The sequence below is a fragment of the Gigantopelta aegis genome, chromosome 7, assembly GCF_016097555.1.
Source record: "Gigantopelta aegis isolate Gae_Host chromosome 7, Gae_host_genome, whole genome shotgun sequence".
In the NCBI taxonomy this organism is placed as follows: domain Eukaryota; kingdom Metazoa; phylum Mollusca; class Gastropoda; order Neomphalida; family Peltospiridae; genus Gigantopelta; species Gigantopelta aegis.
The window spans coordinates 5478685-5503017 of record NC_054705.1 but is presented as its reverse complement, the minus strand read 5'-3'; the positions used below and the strand labels follow the sequence as shown (position 1 = coordinate 5503017).

General features: G+C 36.6%; 1 protein-coding gene across 1 annotated transcript in view; it reads left to right on the top strand.

Annotated features, from left to right (window-relative positions):
- Positions 1 to 24333, top strand: part of LOC121377818 (atrial natriuretic peptide receptor 1-like) — a 62515-nt gene that overhangs the window by 23472 nt on the left and 14710 nt on the right. Inside the window, 9 exon segments of the mRNA XM_041505917.1 lie at positions 2231 to 2324; positions 3725 to 3775; positions 4333 to 4413; positions 5517 to 5621; positions 6435 to 6506; positions 7964 to 8126; positions 12319 to 12471; positions 14516 to 14697; positions 15456 to 15589. Of these exon segments, the coding sequence (XP_041361851.1) occupies positions 2231 to 2324; positions 3725 to 3775; positions 4333 to 4413; positions 5517 to 5621; positions 6435 to 6506; positions 7964 to 8126; positions 12319 to 12471; positions 14516 to 14697; positions 15456 to 15589 (1035 nt within the window).

Below are 24333 nucleotides of genomic sequence, written 5' to 3'. Positions count from 1 at the left end.
ATTGATCTAACGATCTGCCGCAATAAGAGTAAACTTCACACGTGTGCGATTACATTTTGTATTTGGCGTCCTGATTACTTGGCAATTGACGACCATTGTTCAACTAATTAAGCAGCCCGTCGTTCAGGGTCAGTGTCACGGTAAGTTTTTAACATGCTTACATGCCACTAGAGCTTCAAGCATGTCTGCTCCGGGCCAGAAATTTATCGGGACAATTTAGATAATTACTCTAAAAAATAAATAAATATGGGGACAAATTTAAAAATAAATATAAATGTATTTGGTGTAGTCCAAAGAATTACTTATAAATAAAATAATATAATTTAAAATAATATTTTATATTAAACACCAAATTTTGAACGGGCTCTCCAAAATAACTAAATCTCTAAGTCTTAATTTATATTAATTATTTAAGCCCTTGTCTGGAGAGGATTGGAAGTTTGAAGGAATTTACCAACTTTATTTCTTTACTTATTTATTTCCATCGAGGAATACCGAAGATATCGGTAACTAAAGCGTGGCCGAATGGGGGTGGGGTGGGGGGGTGGGGGTGGGGTGGAGGGAGGCGCGAAAAGAAGGGTAGAGGGGGCTAACCCCCAGACAAACCTAACTCTCCCGGTAGCCTAGGCACCTAATCACTAACCTTCGTCGTTCAGTCAAATCCCAATCCGGTGTAGACAGAGGTTCATGGACGGTTCTTTCGTTCTTGATTTTTGATCCGGAGTCCGGAGTAGACAGAGTACTGATTAGGCAGAGATTTATACCTAAGAGATAAACGGTAGCTGGACGGGACTCTAGAAATGGACCGGTTTACGCAGAGATCCGGATTACACAGAATCCGGTTTAGGCAGAGACCACTGTAGATATATATATATATATATATATATATATATATATATATATATATATATATATATGTATGTATGTATGTATATATGTATATATGTATATATGTGGAATAAACAATATGATAAAACAACTGGTAGGTAGTTCTGTATATCTATAGCTATACGAATAGATTTTTTTACAAAAATGCAGAAAACAAGCACAAAAAACTATAAACAGACAATACAATTTTTTATTTTTTATTTACTTGCTTTTATTATTATTATTTTTTATTTGAGTATTAATTTTGCTTTATTTACTTAATCCATCCATCCACCCACCCATTCATTCATCCATCCATTTGTCCGTCCGTCCATCCATCCATCCATCCATCCATCCATCCATCCATCCACCCACCCACCCACCCATACATCCATCCATCCATCCATCCATCCATTCATTCATTCATTCATTCGTTTCGCATACAAAACGTGTTTCTCATGTTTGACTTTTTCAGAACACACCGATGAGATATTTTACTATTCTATTGGAAGTCTGATCGTCCTGCTTGCCGTGGGTCTGTCAGGTTCGCTTCTCATCTACAGGTATAGTTTAGTTTATTACCCGAGCTTGTGTGTCTTACAGATTTTACTAAACAATTGTCACGATTATTGTATTACCCGAGCGACAATTTCATAAAATCGGTACAATTCCCACTCGTGTATAATATTTTTTGTATTATGCATAATATTAAAAGTAGTTTTTTATAAGGATGAGAAGCTGGGACCATGTCAAAACGTAAGCAATTACACTAAGCTAAGATTGGGAAGCCACATTGTGTTATGACGTCGCCTCCCAAAATTACGTCATTGGTTGTGCACATAACATTATTATTGCACACGTGTGTCATACTGGTTATATTTCCACGTATGTCTTGAACTATGTGGATAATAATACAGTTTATTAGCTTTAAGATTTCCACCTTTTAGACATATATTTAATATACAAATCGATAACATTTGACAAGTGATGCACACATGGATGATGGACAGTTAAACCAAGGAATAATACATATTAAATATATTTACAAATATTACGTAATTGCTTTCTTGTTTGAGAAGGCAGTGATTACACAAGTTTAAACACAGATGGTTTGTGCCAGTAGTACTTTTTAATATATATTCAGCGTAATTGCATTTCAAAATAAAGTGATATTGTCCTCTATAGCAATCGGATTACACAGAGGCTGGTTCATGTTTTCTTTCCGAAAACGATTTTTTTGTCAACGAGTGACGTGTGAAAACCATATATGATTGCCACGAGTACTGTAAGTGATTGAAAATATCTAAAATTGAGGGAACATTATCACAATAAGATGTTGTTTTAGTTATTGATGTTATTTTAGGCGATGGAAGATGCACGAGAAGAAGTCGTTGTGGTGGTGGTACGTCGACGAGAATGATGTCACAATAGTGGGCAACACTGTCGCCAACTCCATGGTGCGTATTACAGCTAATTAGAATATTACACGTTTAATTCTCTCTCCCACCCCCTCGTCTCTATGTCTCTCTCTATATCTCTGTATGTCTCTCTATGTATGTATGTATGTATATATGTATGAATGTATGTATATCTATATATATATCTATATATATCTATATATCTCTCTATGTATGTATGTATGTATGTATGTATGTATGTATGTGTGTATATATATCCCCCTCTGTATCTGTCTCTGTATGTCTCTCTCTTTCTCTTTCTTTCTCTCTCTCTTTCTTTATCTCACTCTCTATTCTCTATCTGTTTTTGTCTCTCTTTCTCCTCCCTCCCTCCCCCCCTCTCTCTCTCTCTCTCTCTCTCTCTCTCTCTCTCTCTCTCTCTCTCTCTCTCTCTCTCTCTCTCTCTCTCTCTCTCTCTCTCTCTCTCTCTCTCTCTCTCTCTGACGATGAATCAGAAAAAAAGACCAACAGACCCTTCTTAGTGAAAATCTTATGGTGTTATGTGTGTATGTGAATGCTGCACGGACGTTACATGAAACTTCACGTGATAAAAAAACCCGATATCATTGGCTATTGGCTGATAACAAGCTAGGGCGTTGTCCAAACGAAATACGATATTCTCAACAGAAAACGTAAATAAAATACATATACAGTAAATATTAAAATAAACTAATTACAAATATTTACTCCCCCGTTACACTTGTATCTGTCAGTATCCCAACCCCTGCCTTCTTGCCCCCCCCCCCCCCCCCGATCTGTGCCTTTTTCTCTATTCTCATATAAGCTAAAACATTACTTATACCAAAGTTATACATTTTATCTTTTAAAAAACCCCACCCACACACACACTGACATAGTGTGCTTTTGTAGCAGGTTCAGCTCTATAAGTTGCATAGTACCAAAGAAGATCCTGATAGTCATGAAAACACCCAACTGGACACCTTTTTAAAAAATGTTTTTTTTTGGGTATATGTTGCATAGTACCAAAGAAGAGAGTTCCGTTTCAAAGTTCGAGGTGCATCGTCAAATATTATTGAGTAAAAGCAGCTGTGGGTGAGATTGGTAGTAATATGTGACATTGATTATTTGTGCCCCCAAAATGGGAACTGCCATTCTCAGCAAAAATTACGGATGCTATTTAAATCATTAATCAAAGCTCTTAAATGGTATGTGCTCCCCCCCCCCCCCCCCCCCCATATTTTCTTGCAGGTAGATTAGATGTGAGGTACCACACTTTTTATCGCTGTACTTGATACGTGTTGATACGCTGGTTATATTAGTTTTATTAAAAATATTAACATTATCGGCAATAGGAATTGATTTGGTCTGTTAGAACCTATGTTGTGCGCCATTGTTTTAGTCATAACCCAAACCAGTTGTTTGTTTTATTTAATTTCTAGCTGAGTCTAATGGCACGAGACGGAAAGCCACCAGAGTATGCCATCTACAAGGTACGTGATGTTGAAGTCCCTAAACATTATACAAATAAAACAATATATCATTTTTATCTCATTTTTTATCTTATGTATATTATATATGGCCCAAATGTGTATGGTTAAAATGTTTCCATATCAGTTATGCATTAACGATTGACAAAAAAACAGAACAAAAACAAACCCACTCCAAAATAATACCCAATAACCCGCCCCCCCCCCCCCCCACACACACACACAGAAAACCACAACAAACAAACAAGCAAATAAATCAACAAACACACAGACAAAACAACAATAATAACCAAAAAAAAACAACATTTAATACTGAATTAATTATTGTTCAACGAAACCCCAGCACAAAAATACATAGGCTCTTGAGCGTTTTACAAATTGAACATAAGTATGAATGTTATGTGTTTATATAACTTTTCAAAAGTTAAATTAACCTTACAAAATGTATATTGACATAGTAATTAAAAAAACAACAACACAAAAAACCCACTGCATGCACATGAATACTGGCGTGTAACCTTCATTAATAAATTTAGTATTCATTATTATTTTATTTTTAGGGTACAGGGGTATCTTTACGACACTTAACCTCTCTGAAACAAGTCCATGTCAACAAACAAGTTCTAAATGAATTCAAAAATGTAAGTGACAGTAACTAATATTGAACAGGTATTTTGACCCTATTGTTATTATTGTTATTATTATTATCATTATTTATTTATCTATTTATTTATTATTATTATTATTATTATTATTATTATTATTATTATTATATTTTTTTATATTTATTTATTTATTATTATTATTTTTTTCTTTTTTTTAGAGGGTGCTTATTTTAGGTTAATCCTAAATATCTGTTCAGTTTAGTTTTGTGATATGACTCAGAATTTCTTGTGGTTAGCTGAGGATTTGAGAACTTTAGTTTTGTGATATGACGTCACGTTGAGTTAGTTTTAGGTTAACTTCAGATAACAGAACATTCAAAACGTTTGTTTTGTGATATGACGTCACGTAGAGTTAGTTTTATGTTAACTTCAGATAACAGAACACATTCAAAACGTTTGTTTTGTGATATGACAGATTTTCGTTTCTTTTTTTTCAAGATAAGAGAACTCATACATAACTTTAGATTTGTGATATGAACGATATAATTTAATATGGTTATATCAGAATTTGGCAACTCAGTCAGAACATTAGTTTTGTGATTTGTTTGTTGTTACAATTTGTTGTTGCTATTCAAGATAAGAAACATGATTGATAATTTATTGTGGTTATTTCAAAATGAGAAAACTCATTTAGAACTTTAGTTTTTGATGACTGATAATTTATTGTTGCTATTCAAGATAAGAGAACTAAATCAGAAATTTAATTTTGTGATATGACTGATAATTTCGTGTGGCTATCCAAGATAAGATACATGTAACTCATTGAAGTTCTACTTTTGTAATGTGACTGATAATTTATTGTGACTATCCAAAATAAGACAACTCATTCAAAATTCTACTTTTGTGAAAAGCCTGATAATTTATTGTGGCTATCGTATCTTGATACGACTGCTCATTCAGAATTTTAGTTTTGTGATACAAATGATAATTTATTGTGGTTATTTCAAGATAACAGAACTCATTCAGAATTATAGTTTTCTTATATGACTGATAATTTATTTAGGTGATTTCAAAATAACACAAATCATTCAGAAATCTAGTTGTGTGATATGACTGATATTATTTGCTGTTATTTCAAGATCCGAGAACTGAATCAGAACAATCTGGTGAAGCTGCTGGGGGCGTGTCTCACGTCAGACACCAAGTTCTTTATCACGGAGTTCTGTTCCAAGGGTAACCTGCAGGTTCGTTTGTAACACGCGATTACACGATGTTTTATTTATTTATTTATTTATTTATTTATTTATCTATTTATTTGACTTTGTTATCTATTTGTTCGATAACTTTTTCTTAAATTATATTTCCCTTGTTGATTTTGATGAACACGTATGACAATTTAGCACACGTCAAATCACTATAATACACACACACACACACTCTCTCTCTCACTCTCTCTCTCTCTCTCTCTCTCTCTCTCTCTCTCTCTCTCTCTCTCTCTCTCTCTCTCTCTCTCTCTCTCTCTGTGCAAACACTTAGTATTAACTAAAACGTGAACAATATTAACTGTCTCTTTATGGCTACGATCTGCTATCACAACCAATGCTTCACTGATGGTACCCCCACAACAACATTTAAACCACCAATAATATTGGTCCAATATGTTAGTACCAATCGTCTTGCTTTATAATGTCACAGACCACTGACCTATTTTAATGGTCTAACAAAATATTACATGAACAAAAATAATTTGATTTGTCCCTAAATGTATTTTATTCAACCATCTTCATTACCAATCTTCAAAACCACCATACTCCATTTATTAATGACATTTTGTAAAAATAATTTAATTATGGCAATGGTCCATTATTCAAAAACTAAAATTGCCAAGAGGGTTGACATGGATTTCACTCCATCATGGTTCAGTTAAGGTGATGTAATTATTAGATTTGGTTTCCAACAATTAATATAATTTATAGTTATTATCCATTTTTAGAGAAATAAGGTCCTTAAATCCGTGACAGTATTCCTTAACAAATACTCTTTTTTTTCATTTTTAGGATCTTCTGTCAAATGTCAGTATCAATCTAGACGCCCAGTTCAAATATTCTTTATGTACCGACATCGTACAGGTGAGTTTACGGTGACCTTTTCTACTCTTATGTATGTGTTCATTATGGGAGATCCATCAATCCTGTATACTGATGAATTCCCCAAAACGAAACCCACCCCAAAGGGTCCCTCCCCTGAATCCCCCCCCCAAACAAAAAAAGAAAGAAGAAAGACACAATAAAAACACACACAAAGAAACTAGCAAACAAGCAAAAATAAACCCAACAAGAACGGCATGCACCTTTAGCTATATAATAATAAAGTATTATGATCAAAATAATAATGTCATTTATTACGTTAATGCGTCTGTGTATGTATGTCTGAATATATATGTATGCCTGTCTGTATTTCTGTTTATACAGAGTATGTCCTACCTACCTTCATTCGAGTGGTCGACTAACTAGCGGCGTATGTCTGTATACGTGTCTGTCTGTGTTTCTGTAGTTCTATTTATACACAGAGGGGATGTCCTACATTCACGTGGGTTCTGCACACCATAATTGTCAACTCACTAGCGCATTATGTTTGTCTGTCGGTATATCTGTATGTATGTCTATCTCGCTGTCTATGTATGTGTATGTATATTAGCCAAAACAGTTTAGCAATTTGCTAAATGTGCTCAAATAAAAGAAAACTCGTAATAAAATGAAACACTGGATTTAACTGAGGTATCATTTGTCAGTATAAGTAACAAGAGATTTTTCAATACGAAATGAAATATGTGACTGCCACGTCGTTGAATTGTGCGTAGGGGTCCACATAAGAAAATCTTGCAATTGTCAGTAACGTGTCTGAGCACCTCGGGGATTGCCAGTGATACAACGTCGCCTCATGCACTGAACCTGACCGATGTGGTGGCGGTAGCGTCATGACGAGGGCAGGATTTCAAGACATCAGACAAAACAACCTCATTTTCATCATTCATGGGAATCTGAATGCTCAGCATTATAGTGACGAAATCATCACACCAGTTGTCATTCCGTTCATGCAGCAACATCCAGGCGTTTTGTTTCAACAAGACAATCTACGCTAGCATCCAGCCAAACTAGCGACTGGATTTCTTCAGAGGAACAATATCGAAGCACTAAACTGGCTTGTCCCCTGTTGTGCAGGTATGGGATTTGTTGGGTCGTAGGGTGCGAGAGAACTACACGCATATTCACAACGTCCACAGCCTTAAACATGCTTTAACTCTTGAATGGATCGCTATCACTATTACAGAGATCCACTGTCTCATCAGACGATTGAGCCGCACCGTCTCTTCGGAGGCATGAGCCGACGTTGTACCGTTGTCAACATACAATGCCCAATGTGCTGACTATTTTCAGATTTTCGTGTATCGACCCACAAGCACCATTTAAAAACATGACAGTCACACATTTCGTTTTGTATTGAAAATCTCCTGTTACTTACGCTGACAAATGATATCTTAGTTAAATCCAGTTTTTATTAAGTACATTTGTGTTTACTCACACAGGGCATGTCTTACATTCACTCGAGTCCCGTACAGCATCATGGTCGACTCACTAGCGCCGTATGTCTGATAGACAACAGGTTTTCCGTGAAGATATCAGATTTCGGACTTCCTTCAATACACAGTCAGATGATAGTGGACGAAACATCGCTGGAATATAAACAATGTATGTTCTTGTTTTAGTCAAGTATTAGGCTATTCAGAGAGAACCAGTGCTATCAGAATTCTACATTTATGAAACAAAATCCCCAAGACCAAAAAACACAAAACAACAACAACAACAACAAGATAATCCCAATAAAACAAAACAAACAAAATCAACGACAACAAAACAATAATAATACCGATAACAAAATACAACAAAAACATCCCACAAATCCCCCCCCCCCAACCCCCAAAAAGGAAAAACAACCAAACAACCAAAACGAACAAAACAAAACAAACATACACAAACGCACGCACACACACACACACACATACACATATATGCAGACACGCTCGAATAAACACACGTGCGCGTGCGCGCACACAAACACACACACACGCAAACACACGAACACACGGACACACATGCACGCACGCACTCACACGGAGTGAGAGAGACATAAAACACGCACGTGGATAAACAAAAATACACCAACGCAGACACACATACTTGCTAACTTACAATTATAAACATACATATTAGTCCAGCGAATATGCGACAAAATTGTGCCTTTGATGATAAAAACATGCAACTTTGCATGGTGCTACGACATACATTGGAGACAAAAATTAGATATAAGGACATTGCAGATTTGTCCCCTGGGAGCCTTGGCGGCCATTTTTAAAAATAGCATCGGACGAAGACACCGTGTAGAACATGGGCAATGAAAGGCATCTGTCTGTACCCATGGCATGAGATATCTCATGGACAGCCAGGTGTCGAAACTTCTTTCCAATACCAAAAGCCACCCATAGTTCAGAGATATTGAGCTTTTAAATAGATGCTATGGCTAGAACCAAGACAACAGTGTTTTCTTCATTAACAGCATTAGCTACATGAAGCAATATCCGTGTGTCTGCTTCCTCTTGCGTGCATGTGGCTATTCTAGTGACACCTCTTGGCTGTTTGCATATGATATGTGTGCCAGTACTAGCTCTGGGTGTGCAGAAAGTTTCACCAAATTATCTATTTAACTTCAAAAATAGTAGAAACTGGTATATTTTCCAAAATAATATCGATTATTATAAAAGAATAATTTCGCCATATTAAAATAAAATTTCCAATTGTTTTTAAAATTCCATAATTTGCGAATTTGGCGAGTGCCAGAGCTAGCCCTGTGTGCAGATTACCTGACATTCCGTTGTTTCCAACAGAACCGATTTGTTGGCAAAGAAGGAAAACAGTTCAGTCTTATTTTCGTCAAACTTTAGGAATCCATGCCAAGCTCCAGGACCTTTCCTCAATGGCTCTACATGAGAAATCCTCTCGTTCTTCAAGTGCTTGACTTCAGACTGGTTAGGTTGTGAACATCCCAGATGGCATCGTTCCTCATAGCCTGTTGTAGTTGTGGTGCAAGATATGTGACGAAGATCTCACTTGCATATTCAATCAATTCTTGGCTGTCTCAGGTTTCAACATGTCCTTTACAGCTTCACCATCAAATATGCTTACCTAAACAGGAGGTCTGTTAAAATTGCAATCTGATGTAACACGAACGTCTAGGCAGTCCACAAGGTCAGACTCTGTGCCAAGACTTTTCCATATCTGACAGTGTTGGTGACCTGGCTTGATTCGCATGCTAATACAACTCATCCAGGTTGCCAATCAGTACCAGTCATTTTTAGAGAAGACATTTGCTGTTGTACTTTGAATTTATTTCGAACTGGAGAATGTTTGAAGAGTAGTAGAAATTCTTGATTGATTCTTGGTTCTTCCATACTGATCATATTCCATCTCAAGTTTGCACATGGCATAAACAATTGCATGGTCTGCAATTTCTTGGCTGTCTAGTTTGAGTAGATCATCACTGCTTTGACCAAATTGATCCCATTTATTATATTTGTTGGCGACTTGTCATTTCGAATAAATGGTTTTAGTGTTTGTTTGGTCTGTCCATGGTGTACTGAATTTGCTGCTTTCTGTTTCATCTGAATGGATGACTCAAACTATTAGTCGAGCCATCGCTGGCTCACATACCATCCAACGCCTAAGACCTGTCGGATTCTCTGTTAGGTTCATAGCTCCACCATCACCTTTTACAGCAGCGTTATTTTGGGCCTAGTCAGGGGAAAGGCATGCTTTCTACTTGACCGTGAATCTCCCTGCCAGAAAATCGGCATATACAAGGAGATGGCGTTCTTTAAGTGTAACCAGATCTCGCAAATGGACTGGAATTCTCAAATGGAATGGAATCCATCTGGCATAATTTGTGTGATCTAAGACAAAGAAGAATGGAACAATGTACAAAAGGAATTGTGTCTCCTGGATTGCTTGGACACACATCAACACTTATTTGACTTCCGGCTGAAGAACCATGAACGAAAACTGAAACTGGAGACTTGTTTCAGCTCTGATATTGCACCACTCTTTGGTTGATATGAGATGCTCGTCTTCTACAAGTCTGCTGCAACACCATGTATATGCCTTTTGCAGGAGTATGTGCATGCTACAAGCTGCGACTTGATGAGCTTTACGAGTGTGTGTTATATGTGTGTGTTACGAGTATGTGTTACACGGGTGGTTTTAAAGAAAGAATCTGTTATAACTGCGGAGGCAGCTCCAGCATGTACAAGGGCATCTGTCCAACCATTGCCATCAAGCAGATATCCTGCCACCTTAAGGGCTGTCATATCAATATGAAGAGCACCAAAGAACACAATAAAATTGTCTTCTCTATGACTTGCTGGCCATGTACCATGAATTCGTTAAAGAATGGCATACAGAGTTTGATCCAGCGTAATTATTGGGACCTCCTCAGGATTTAAGATGTTTACATGGAAATATTGTAAGAAAAATTAGGTTTCTTGTTTCACAACACCACTAGGGCACATTGATTTATTATTCAAACAAATGATAATTCTGACAAATAGTATTTGAGTGGAAACCTGCTATATTTTTCTATTAGTAGCAAGGGATCTTTTATATGCACATTCCCACAGAAGGGACAACTCATACCACGACCTTTAATATACCAGTCGTGGTGCACTGGCTGGAACGAGAAATAGCCCAATGAGCCCACCGACAGGGATTCATTTGGAAACATTGTAAGAGGGTGCAAAATTATGACATTGTCATGACTTTGTTTTTGTTTGGTGGTGTGCTTCCTGTACTACTTATAAAACAACAAATCATATTTACTGTGAATGAAAGCAACTGAAAAATAATAATGTGTTCTCTGTTTAGTTTAGTGATACTAGAAATTGAGAAATGATTAGAAATGGTGAGAAACGCCACCCATTCCGATAGACAACCTTTTCTCATTTAGGATATGCCCTGGGATGTTTAACAAACTGCATGTGGAATGGACATACCTATAAATCAGTTTAATATGAACCCTGTAAATATTTGCACTATAGTTATATAAGCTATTTATCGGAAAAGAACATATAGACACCATAGTTTCTTAAATGGACATTCCTGAGTTTGCTGCACTTTTTAACATGTTATCGACTAACAGAGATGTTTTAACGATTGTAATTACATATCAAATATATTTGTCTGCATAACATATTAGTGGCTGTATATTAAACGTGTTTCTGATCGTTGTAATATTTGTAGTAGGTTAAATTTCATCTTATTTGCTAAAATATAGTTGTTTCGTACATACGAAATTATTTGAAGATAAAATCCAGTTTGGACTTCTTACAAATATTAAGACGACCAAAAACACAATGAATATACAGACACTGATATTCTAAACAAGAAAATATAATTAATATTTAATTTTAATCATAGAAATATTTTATATTTCGAAAACATCTTACAATATAGCAAAGTCAGGAATGTCCCTTTAATAAATATAATTCCGTTTGGCTTATATTCTGGATTTGCCCCTGGAATTTACCCGTACCAGCTCCCCTACATGGTGTGTAAAGGCACATGTATAAATTAATTGTGTAAATAACAAAAAGTAAGCTAAATTCAAACCCCTGCATTAGGTTCTGTTATGACCATGGCGGCCATTTTGAAAAATGGTCACCATGACAACCACGGAACAAATCTGCAATGCCCTATATCTGAAAATAACTATTTTGGTATGTTCTTACTTCACGCCAAGTTTCATGCTTTTATCATCAAAGGCACAATCCTTCTATAATGTTCACCAATCCGCTGCACTAAATATGTTTTGTTTTATTTTGTTATATTTTTTCAGCTTGTTTGTGGAAAGCACCCGAAATTCTCAAAAGTCACGTTCGAAACATGGCATCACAGGAAGGGGATATTTATAGTTTTGGAATCATTCTTCAGGCAATTATCACCAGGAAGGCGCCATTTGCACTGGAAACAAACGACATCGACATAGACAGTAATCATACATTTCTATTATAGACAGTAATCATACAGTTCTATTATATACAGTAATCATACAGTTCTATTATATAGAGTAATCATACAGTTCTATTATAGACAGTAATCATACAGTTCTATTATAGACAGTAATCATACAGTTATATTATAGACAGTAATCATACAGTTCTACCGGCCTCGGTGGCATCGTTGCAGGCCATCGGTCTACAGGCTGGGAGGTACTGGGTTCGGATCCCAGTCGAGGCATGGAATTTTTAATCCAGATACCGACTCCAAACCCTGAGTGAGGCACAATGGGTAGGTGTAAACCACTTGCACTGGCCAGTGATCCATAACTGGTTCAACAAAGGCCATGGTTTGTGCTATCCTGCCTGTGGGAAGCGCAAATAAAAGATCCCTTGCTGCCTGTCGTAAAAGAGTAGCCTATGTGGCGACAGCGGGTTTCCTCTAAACAAATATGTGTGGTCCTTAACCATATGTCTGACGCCATATAACCGTAAATAAAGTGTGTTGAGTGCGTCGTTAAATAAAACACTTCTTTCTTTCTTTCATACAGTTCTATTATAGACAGTAATCATACAGTTATATTATAGACAGTAATCATACAGTTATATTATAGAAAGTAATCGTAATTATTTTAGAGACGGTATTCATAGTTATAGACAGTAATCACACAATTATATTATAGACAGGAAACATAGTTATATTGTAGACAGTAATAATACAGTTATATTATAGACAGTAATCATACAGTTATATTATAGGCAGTAATCATAGTTATATTATAGACAGTAATCATACAGTTCTATTATAGACAGTAATCATACAGTTAAATTATAGACAGTAATCATACAGTTATATTATAGACAGTAATCATACAGTTATATTATAGACAGTAATCATACAGTTATATTATAGAAAGTAATCGTAGTTATTTTAGAGACGGTATTCATAGTTATAGACAGTATTCACACAATTATATTATAGACAGGAACCATAGTTATATTGTAGACTGTAATCATACAGTTATATTATAGACAGGAAACATACAGTGATATTATATACATTAATCATGCAGTCATATTATATATATTAATCATGCAGTCATATTATATACATTAATCATGCAGTCATATTATATACATTAATCACACAGTCATATTATATACATTAATCATGTAGTCATATTATATACATTAATCATGCACTCATATTATATACATTAATCATGCAGTCATATTATATACATTAAACATACTGTCATATTATATACATTAATCATACAGTTACATTATAGACGGTTTCCATACAGCCAAAGTGTTTCTGGTCACATCCTGTGGTTTCTAATACTACGAACTGCATTTGTCATATATTTAAAAACGCACGTGTGTCTGAGAAATATATATTATGAAGACAAGCTCTGGGCCCGTGCGTCAGGGTTTCGGCGAAAGTATTTTTCTCCTTCACAGTCTGTTGTTTCTTTAAGAGTAACACGGGTGAACCTATAACCTTTAAAGTACATGTATGTATTATTTAATCACATCACCAAACAAAATATGGGTGCAATGTTTTTGTCAAATACAACACTTTGCTTAATATATCATTTGCTTTATATCTGTGTGCACAGTCAAACATCCATTAGTACAATCACACAGAGTGGGAACCATATATCATGGCCACGAGCAGCTCGTTTTTAGACGGAGATTTACGGGTGTAAACACTCACGCATTTGTTATAAACATCTTTTGGACCGTCTTGTGCAGAGGTACGTTACTAATAGTAGATTTATCATCGCTATATATGTTATGGATTGTATTACATACCTTTCCAATTTTATATTATCTAGATGTATTACTGAGAGTAGGTTAAATTAGATAGAGAACAAAACAGAAAAAAAGGAATAAAAAAGGAAAAGAAACCAAAACAAAACAACCAAAACAAAACAAAACAAAAACAAAACAAATAAAACACTTTCAATTTATATGTGAATTACCTTTATGTGCGATGTATATTATGGATTCCTGAAACATCTGTTTTCACAGCACTGCTGGAGAAGATAAAACAAGGCTGCACAACCCAGCTGCGACTGGTGGAGAACGTGTCACATGACGAGCAGGGACTTGCCAGTCTGATGAAGCACTGTTTGAATGAAGATCCCATAGAGAGACCAACGTTCCAGGAGATCAAAGTGACCATCAGCCAACAGACCAGGTAGGTGAACAGTGTGAGAGAGAGAGAGAGAGAGAGAGAGAGAGAGAGAGAGAGAGAGAGAGAGAGAGAGAGAGAGAGAGAGAGAGAGAGGGGGGGGGGGGGGGGACGGAGAAAGATATATATATAGAGAGAGGGGGAGAGGGAATGAATGAATGTATACATGCATGTTTAGCGACACCTCAGCGCAAAAAATGCATTGGCTATTGGGTGTGAAACTAAAGTAATAGCAAAAATGATATATATATATATATATATATATATATATATATATATATATATAGATATATAGATATAGATATAGATATAGATATATATATGATTCGTCACGAGTATTTTTTAATATGGAAAATATCAACCGAGTTTATGTTAATCGGTATTAACTAGACGAGGTTGATATTTTACATATTAAAAAAATCGAGTAGCGAATTCTATCTATTAGTATCCTATAACACTTCTAAAATAACATTCTAATTAATTTTCTTTAGTAAATCACAGTACGATTAGCACAGATTAGTTTGACGTCACGCATTTTAAACAAATCTTTGAAAACGTTACGCTCAGGTACACGGGTCTTGTTGGCTTGTGTCTGTCTGTTTGTAAGTTGGTTGAAAGGTGGGGTTTGTTAAATAGCTTCCTCCAAGTAACATTCATATTTCCAAGAATCTGACAATGGAACAATCCTCTCATAAGTGCCCATGTTAGCCACAGATTAATCAGTGCACAAGAATATCAGTATATGTTTCGCCTTCCAGTGATAATGGGCTTTCGAAGAATCTGTTTGACAACCTCCTGAGTCGAATGGAGCTGTACGCCAACAATCTGGAGAAATTAGTGGACGAGAAGACCAAAGAGCTGAAAAACGAAAAGAAGAAATCAGAAGAACTCTTATACCAGATTCTACCAAGGTACTGTAGGTAACAGAACTGTTATACCAGATTATAGCAAGCTACTGTAGGTAATAGAACTCTTATACCAGATTCTACCAAGGTACTGTAGGTAATAGAACTCTTATACCAGATTCTACCAAGGTACTGTAGGTAACAGAACTCTTATACCAGATTCTACCAAGGTACTGTACGTAACAGAACTCTTATACCAGATTCTACCAAGGTACTGTACGTAACAGAACTCTTATACCAGATTCTACCAAGGTACTGTACGTAACAGAATTCTAATACCAGATTCTACCAAGGTACTGTAGGTAATAGAACTCTTATACCAGATTCTACCAAGGTACTGTAGGTAATAAGACTCTTATACCAGATTATAGCAAGGTACTGTAGGTAATAAGACTCTTATACCAGATTCTACCAAGGTACTGTACGTAACAGAACTCTTATACCAGATTCTACCAAGGTACTGTAGGTAATAGAACTCTTATACCAGATTATACCAAGGTACTGTATGTAACAGAACTCTTATACCAGATTATAGCAAGGTACTGTAGGTAATAGAACTCTTATACCAGATTCTACCAAGGTACTGTACGTAACAGCACTCTTATACCAGATTATAGCAAGGTACTGTACGTAACAGAACTCTTATACCAGATTATAGCAAGGTACTGTACGTAACAGAACTCTTATACCAGATTATAGCAAGGTACTGTAGATAATAGAACTCTTATACCAGATTCTACCAAGGTACTGTACGTAAGAGAACTCTTATACCAGATTCTACCAAGGTACTGTACGTAACCGAACTCGTATACCAGATTCTACCAAGGTACTGTACGTACCAGAACTCTTATACCAGATTATAGCAAGGTACTGTAGGTAATAGAACTCTTATACCAGATTATAGCAAGGTACTGTAGGTAATATAACACTTATACCAGAATATAGCAAGGTACTGTAGGTAATAGAACTCTTATACCAGATTCTACCAAGGTACTGTATGTAATAGAACTCTTATACCAGATTATAGCAAGGTACTGTAGGTAATAGAACTCTTATACCAGATTCTATCAAGGTACTGTAGGTAATAGAACTCTTATACCAGATTCTACCAAGGTACTGTAGGTAATAGAACTCTTATACCAGATTCTAGCAAGGTACTGTACGTAACAGAACTCTTATACCAGATTATAGCGAGGTACTGTACGTAACAGAACTCTTATACCAGATTATAGCGAGGTACTGTAGGTAACAGAACTCTTATACCAGAATATAGCGAGGTACTGTACGTAACAGAACTCTTATACCAGATTATAGCGAGGTACTGTACGTAACAGAACTCTTATACCAGATTATAGCGAGGTACTGTAGGTAACAGAACTCTTATACCAGAATATAGCGAGGTACTGTAGGTAATAGAACTCTTATACCAGATTCTACCGAGGTACTGTAGGTAATAGAACTCTTATACCAGATTCTACCGAGGTACTGTAGGTAATATAACTCTTATACCAGATTATAGCGAGGTACTGTAGGTAACAGAACTCTTATACCAGAATATAGCGAGGTACTGTAGGTAATAGAACTCTTATACCAGATTCTACCGAGGTACTGTAGGTAATAGAACTCTTATACCAGATTCTACCGAGGTACTGTAGGTAATAGAACTCTTATGCCAGATTCTACCAAGGTACTGTAGGTAATATAACTCTTATGCCAGATTCTACCAAGGTACTGTAGGTAATATAACTCTTATGCCAGATTCTACCAAGGTACTGTAGGTAACAGAACTCTTATGCCAGATTCTACCAAGGTACTGTAGGTAACAGAACTCTTATACCAGATTATAGCAAGGTACTGTAGGTAACAGAACTCTTATACCAGATTATAGCAAGGTACTGTAGGTAATAGAACTCTTATACCAGATTATAGCAAGGTATTGTACGTAACAGAACTCTTATACTAGATTATAGCAAGGTACTGTACGTAACAGAACTCTTATACCAGATTATAGCAACGTACTGTAGGTAACAGAACTCTTATACCAGATTACAGCAAGGTACTGTACGTAACAGAACTCTTATACCAGATTATAGGAAGGTGCTGTAGGTAATAGAACACTTATACCAGAATATAGCAAGGTGCTGTAGCTAATAGAACTCTTATACCAGATTACAGCAAGGTACTGTAGGTAATAGAACTCTTATACCAGATTATAGCAAGGTGCTGTAGGTAATAGAACTCTTATACCAGATTCTTCCAAGGTACTGTATGTAATACAACTCTTATACCAGATTCTACCAAGGTACTGTAGGTAATAGAACTCTTATACCAGATTATAGCAAGGTACTGTAGGTAATAGAACTCTTATACCAGATTCTACCAATGTACTGTACGTAACAGAACTCTTATACCAGATTATAGCAAGGTACTGTAGGTAATAGAACTCTTATACCAGATTATAGCAAGGTACTGTAGGTAATAAAACTCTTATACCAGATTATAGCAAGGTACTGTAGGTAATATAACTCTTATACCAGATTCTACCAAGGTACTGTAGGTAATAGAACTCTTATACCAGATTCTACCAAGGTACTGTAGGTAACAGAACTCTTATACCAGATTATAGCAAGGTACTGTAGGTAATAGAACTCGTATACCAGATTCTACCAAGGTACTGTAGGTGATAGAACTCTTATATCAGATTCTACCAAGGTACTGTACGTAACAGAACTCTTATACCAGATTATAGCAAGGTACTGTAGGTAATAGAACTCTTATACCAGATTCTACCAAGGTACTGTAGGTAATAGAACTCTTATACCAGATTATAGCAAGGTACTGTAGGTAATAGAACTCTTATATAAGATTCTACCAAGGCACTGTAGGTAATACGACTCTTATACCAGATTCTATCACGGTACTGTTAGTAACAAAAGCCAGAAGAGCTCTTGTACCAGATGCTACCACGATACGGTTAGTAACAGAAATCAGAAGAGCTCTTGTACCAGATTCTACCAAGGTACTGTTAGTATAGAACTCTTGTACCAGATCCTACCAAGGTACTGTCAGTAACAGAAATCAGAAGAACTATTGTACCAGATTCTACCACGGTACTGGTAGTAACAGAAATCAGATGAACTCTTGTATCAGATTGTACCAAGGTACTGTTAGTAATAGAAATCAGACAAGCTCCTGTATCAGATTCCACAATGATACTGTTAGTAAAAGAAATCAGACAAACTCCTGTATCAGATTGTACCAAGGCACTGTTAGTAATAGAAACCAGACAAACTCTTGTATCAGATTGTACCAAGGTACTGTTAGTAATAGAAACCAGACAAACTCCTGTATCAGATTGTACCAAGGTACTGTTAGTATTAGAAACCAGACAAACTCTTGTATCAGATTGTACAAGGTACTGTTAGTAATAGAAACCAGAGAAACTCCTGTATCAGATTGTACCAAGGTACTGTTAGTAATAGAAACCAGACAAACTCCTGTATCAGGTTGTACCAAGGTACCAGGTATAATTGTTCCAGATTATGCTGGTAATAGAAACAGGTGGGGATATGTACCTTGTATCAGATTCTTCCAAGTTACTGTTAGCAATAGAACTCCTCTATCCGATTCTACCAAGGTACTGTTAGTAATAGAAATCAGAGAAACTCTTGTATCAGATTGTATCAAGGTACTGTTAGTAATAGAAATCAGACAAACTCTTGTATCAGATTGTACCAAGATACTGTTAGTAATAGAAATCAGACAGACTCCTGTATCAGATTGTACCAAGGTACTGTCAGTAATAGAAATCAGAAAACAAGTACCAGATTCCACAATGATACTGTTAGTAAAAGAACTGTACCAGATTCTACCAAGGTACTGTCAGTAATAGAAAGTACCAGATGATATCAGTAATATAAACAGTTGAGGGTATGCACCAGATTCAGCAACGGTGGAGTAGGGACCACATTTTACCAATGTACTTTCAGTAACAGAATCAGGTGGGGTATGTACCATAATTTACCAAGGTACATTCAGTAACAGAATCAGGTGGGGTATGTACCATAATTTACCAAGGTACTTTCAATAACAGAATCAGGTGGGGTGTGTACCAGATTTTATCAATGTACATTCAGTAACAGAACCAGGATGGGTGAGTACCAGATTTTACCAAGGTACTTTCAGTAACAGAACCAGATGGGGGGGGGGGGGGGGGGTGTACCAGATTTTACCAAGGTACTTTCAGTAACAGAATCAGGTGGGGTGTTTACCAGATTTTACCAAGGTAATTTCAGTAACAGAACTAGGTGGGGTGTTTACCAGATTTTACCAAGGTAATTTCAGTAACAGAACCAGGTGGGATGTGTACCAGATTTTACCAAGGTACTTTCAGTAACAGAACCAGGTGGGGTGTGTACCAGATTTTACCAAGGTACTTTCAGTAACAGAACCAGGTGGGGTGTGTACCAAGATTTTACCAATGTACTTTCAGTAACAGAATCAAATGGGGTATGTACCATAATTTACCAATGTACTTTCAGTAACAGAATCAGGTTGGGTGTGTACCAGATTTTACCAAGATACTGTCAGTAACAGAAATCAGAAGAACTATTGTACCAGATTCTACCACGGTACTGTTAGTAAAAGAAATCAGACGAACTCTTGTATCAGATTCTACCAAGGTACTGTAGGTAACAGAAATCAGACGAACTCTTGTATCAGATTCCACCAAGGTACTTTCAGTAATAGAAATCAGTCGAACTCTTGTTCCAGATTATGCTGGTAATAGAAACAGGTGGGGATATGTACCTTGTATCAGATTCTTCCAAGTTACTGTTAGCAATAGAACTCCTCTATCAGATTCTACCAAGGTACTGTTAGTAATAGAAATCAGAGAAACTCTTGTATCAGATTGTATCAAGGTACTGTTAGTAATAGAAATCAGACAAACTCTTGTATCAGATTGTACCAAGATACTGTTAGTAATAGAAATCAGACAAACTCCTGTATCAGATTGTACCAAGGTACTGTCAGTAATAGAAATCAGAAAACAAGTACCAGATTCCACAATGATACTGTTAGTAAAAGAACTGTACCAGATTCTACCAAGGTACTGTCAGTAATAGAAAGTACCAGATGATATCAGTAATATAAACAGTTGAGGGTATGCACCAGATTCAGCAACGGTGGAGTAGGGACCACATTTTACCAATGTACTTTCAGTAACAGAATCAGGTGGGGTATGTACCATAATTTACCAAGGTACATTCAGTAACAGAATCAGGTGGGGTATGTACCATAATTTACCAAGGTACTTTCAGTAACAGAATCAGGTGGGGTGTGTACCAGATTTTATCAATGTACATTCAGTAACAGAACCAGGTTGGGTGAGTACCAGATTTTACCAAGGTACTTTCAGTAACAGAATCAGGTGGGGTGTTTACCAGATTTTACCAAGGTACTTTCAGTAACAGAACCAGGTGGGATGTGTACCAGATTTTACCAAGGTACTTTCAGTAACAGAACCAGGTGGGGTGTGTACCATATTTTACCAAGGTACTTTCAGTAACAGAACCAGGTGGGGTGTGTACCAAGATTTTACCAATGTACTTTCAGTAACAGAATCAAATGGGGTATGTACCATAATTTACCAATGTACTTTCAGTAACAGAATCAGGTGGGGTGTGTACCAGATTTTATCAATGTACATTCAGTAATAGAACCAGGTTGGGTGTGTACCAGATTTTACCAAGATACTGTCAGTAACAGAAATCAGAAGAACTATTGTACCAGATTCTACCTCGGTACTGTTAGTAAAAGAAATCAGACGAACTCTTGTATCAGATTCTACCAAGGTACTGTAGGTAACAGAAATCAGACGAACTCTTGTATCAGATTCCACCAAGGTACTTTCAGTAATAGAAATCAGTCGAACTCTTGTTCCAGATTATGCTGGTAATAGAAACAGGTGGGGATATGTACCTTGTATCAGATTCTTCCAAGTTACTGTTAGCAATAGAACTCCTCTATCAGATTCTACCAAGGTACTGTTAGTAATAGAAATCAGAGAAACTCTTGTATCAGATTGTATCAAGGTACTGTTAGTAATAGAAATCAGACAAACTCTTGTATCAGATTGTACCAAGATACTGTTAGTAATAGAAATCAGACAAACTCTTGTATCAGAGTGTACCAAGTTACTGTTAGTAATAGAAATCAAACAAACTCCTGTATCAGATTGTACCAAGGTACTGTTTGTAATAGAAATCAGACAAACTCCTGTAACATATTGTACCATGGTACTATTAGTAATAGAAATCAGACAAACTCCTGTATCAGATTGTACAAAGATACTGTTAGTAATAGAAATCAGACAAACTCTTGTACCAGATTCCACAATGATACTGTTAGTAAAAGAAAGCAGACAAACTCCTGTATCAGATTGTACCAAGGTACTGTTAGTAATAGAAACCAGATAAATGCTTGTATCAGATTGTACCAAGGTACTGTTAGTAATAGAAATCAGACAAACTCCTGTATCAGATTGTACCAAGGTACTGTTTGTAATAGAAATCAGACAAACTCATGTAACATATTGTACCAAGGTACTGTTATTAATACAAATCAGACAAACTCCTGTATCGGATTGTACCAAGGTACTGTTAGTAATAGAAATCAGACAAACTCTTGTACCAGATTCCACAATGATACTGTTAGTAAAAGAAATCAGACAAACTCCTGTATCAGATTGTACCAAGGTACTGTCAGTAATAGAAATCAGAAAACAAGTACCAGATTCCACAATGATACTGTTAGTAAAAGAACTGTACCACATTTTACCAATGTACTTTCAGTAACAGAATCAGGTGGGGTATGTACCATAATTTACCAAGGTACATTCAGTAACAGAATCAGGTGGGGTATGTACCATAATTTACCAAGGTACTTTCAGTAACAGAATCAGGTGGGGTGTGTACCAGATTTTATCAATGTACATTCAGTAACAGAACCAGGTTGGGTGAGTACCAGATTTTACCAAGGTACTTTCAGTAACAGAACCAGATGGGGGGTGTACCATAATTTACCAAGGTACATTCAGTAACAGAATCAGGTGGGGTATGTACCATAATTTACCAAGGTACTTTCAGTAACAGAATCAGGTGGGGTGTGTACCAGATTTTATCAATGTACATTCAGTAACAGAACCAGGTTGGGTGAGTACCAGATTTTACCAAAGTACTTTCAGTAACAGAACCAGATGGGGGGTGTACCAGATTTTACCAAGGTACTTTCAGTAACAGAATCAGGTGGGGTGTTTACCAGATTTTACCAAGGTAATTTCAGTAACAGAACCAGGTGGGATGTGTACCAGATTTCACCAAGGTACTTTCAGTAACAGAACCAGGTGGGGTGTGTACCAAGATTTTACCAATGTACTTTCAGTAACAGAATCAGATGGGGTATGTACCATAATTTACCAATGTACTTTCAGTAACAGAATCAGGTGGGGTGTGTACCAGATTTTATCAATGTACATTCAGTAACAGAACCAGATGGGGGGTGTACCCGATTTTACCAAGGTACTTTCAGTAACAGAATCAGTTGGGGTGTTTACCAGATTTTACCAAGGTAATTTCAGTAACAGAACCAGGTAGGATGTGTACCAGATTTTACCAAGGTACTTTCAGTAACAGAACCAGGTGGGGTGTGTACCAGATTTTACCAAGGTACTTTCAGTAACAGAACCAGGTGGGGTGTGTGCCAGATTTTACCAAGGTAATTTCAGTAACAGAACCAGGTGGGATGTGTACCAGATTTCACCAAGGTACTTTCAGTAACAGAACCAGGTGGGGTGTGTACCAAGATTTTACCAATGTACTTTCAGTAACAGAATCAGATGGGGTATGTACCATAATTTACCAATGTACTTTCAGTAACAGAATCAGGTGGGGTGTGTACCAGATTTTATCAATGTACATTCAGTAACAGAACCAGATGGGGGGTGTACCCGATTTTACCAAGGTACTTTCAGTAACAGAATCAGTTGGGGTGTTTACCAGATTTTACCAAGGTACTTTCAGTAACAGAACCAGGTGGGGTGTGTACCAGATTTTACCAAGGTACTTTCAGTAACAGAACCAGGTGGGGTGTGTGCCAGATTTTACCTAGGTACTTTCAGTAACAGAATCAGGTGGGGTGTGTGCCAGATTTTACCACTGTACTTTCAGTAACATAATTAGGTGGGGTGTGTACCAGATTATACCAAGGTACTTTCAGTAACAGAATCAGGTGGGGTGTGTACCAGATTTTACCAAGGTACTTTCAGTAACAGAACTAGGTGGGGTGTGTACCAGATTTTACCAAGGTACTTTCAGTAACAGATCCAGGTGGGGTGTGTACCAGATTTTACCAAGGTACTTTCAGTAACAGAAACAGGTGGGGTGTGTACCAACATTTTACCAATGTACTTTCAGTAACAGAATCAGGTTGGGTGTGTAGCAGATTTTACCAAGGTACATTCAGTAACAGAATCAGATGGGGTATGTACCATAATTTACCAATGTACTTTCAGTAACAGAATCAGGTGGGGTGTGTTCCAGATTTTATCAATGTACATTCAGTAACAGAACCAGGTTGGGTGTTTACCAGATTTTACCAAGGTACTTTCAGTAACAGAATCAGGTGGGGTGTGTACCAGATTTTACTAAGGTACTTTCAGTAACAGAACCAGGTGGGGGGTGTACCAGATT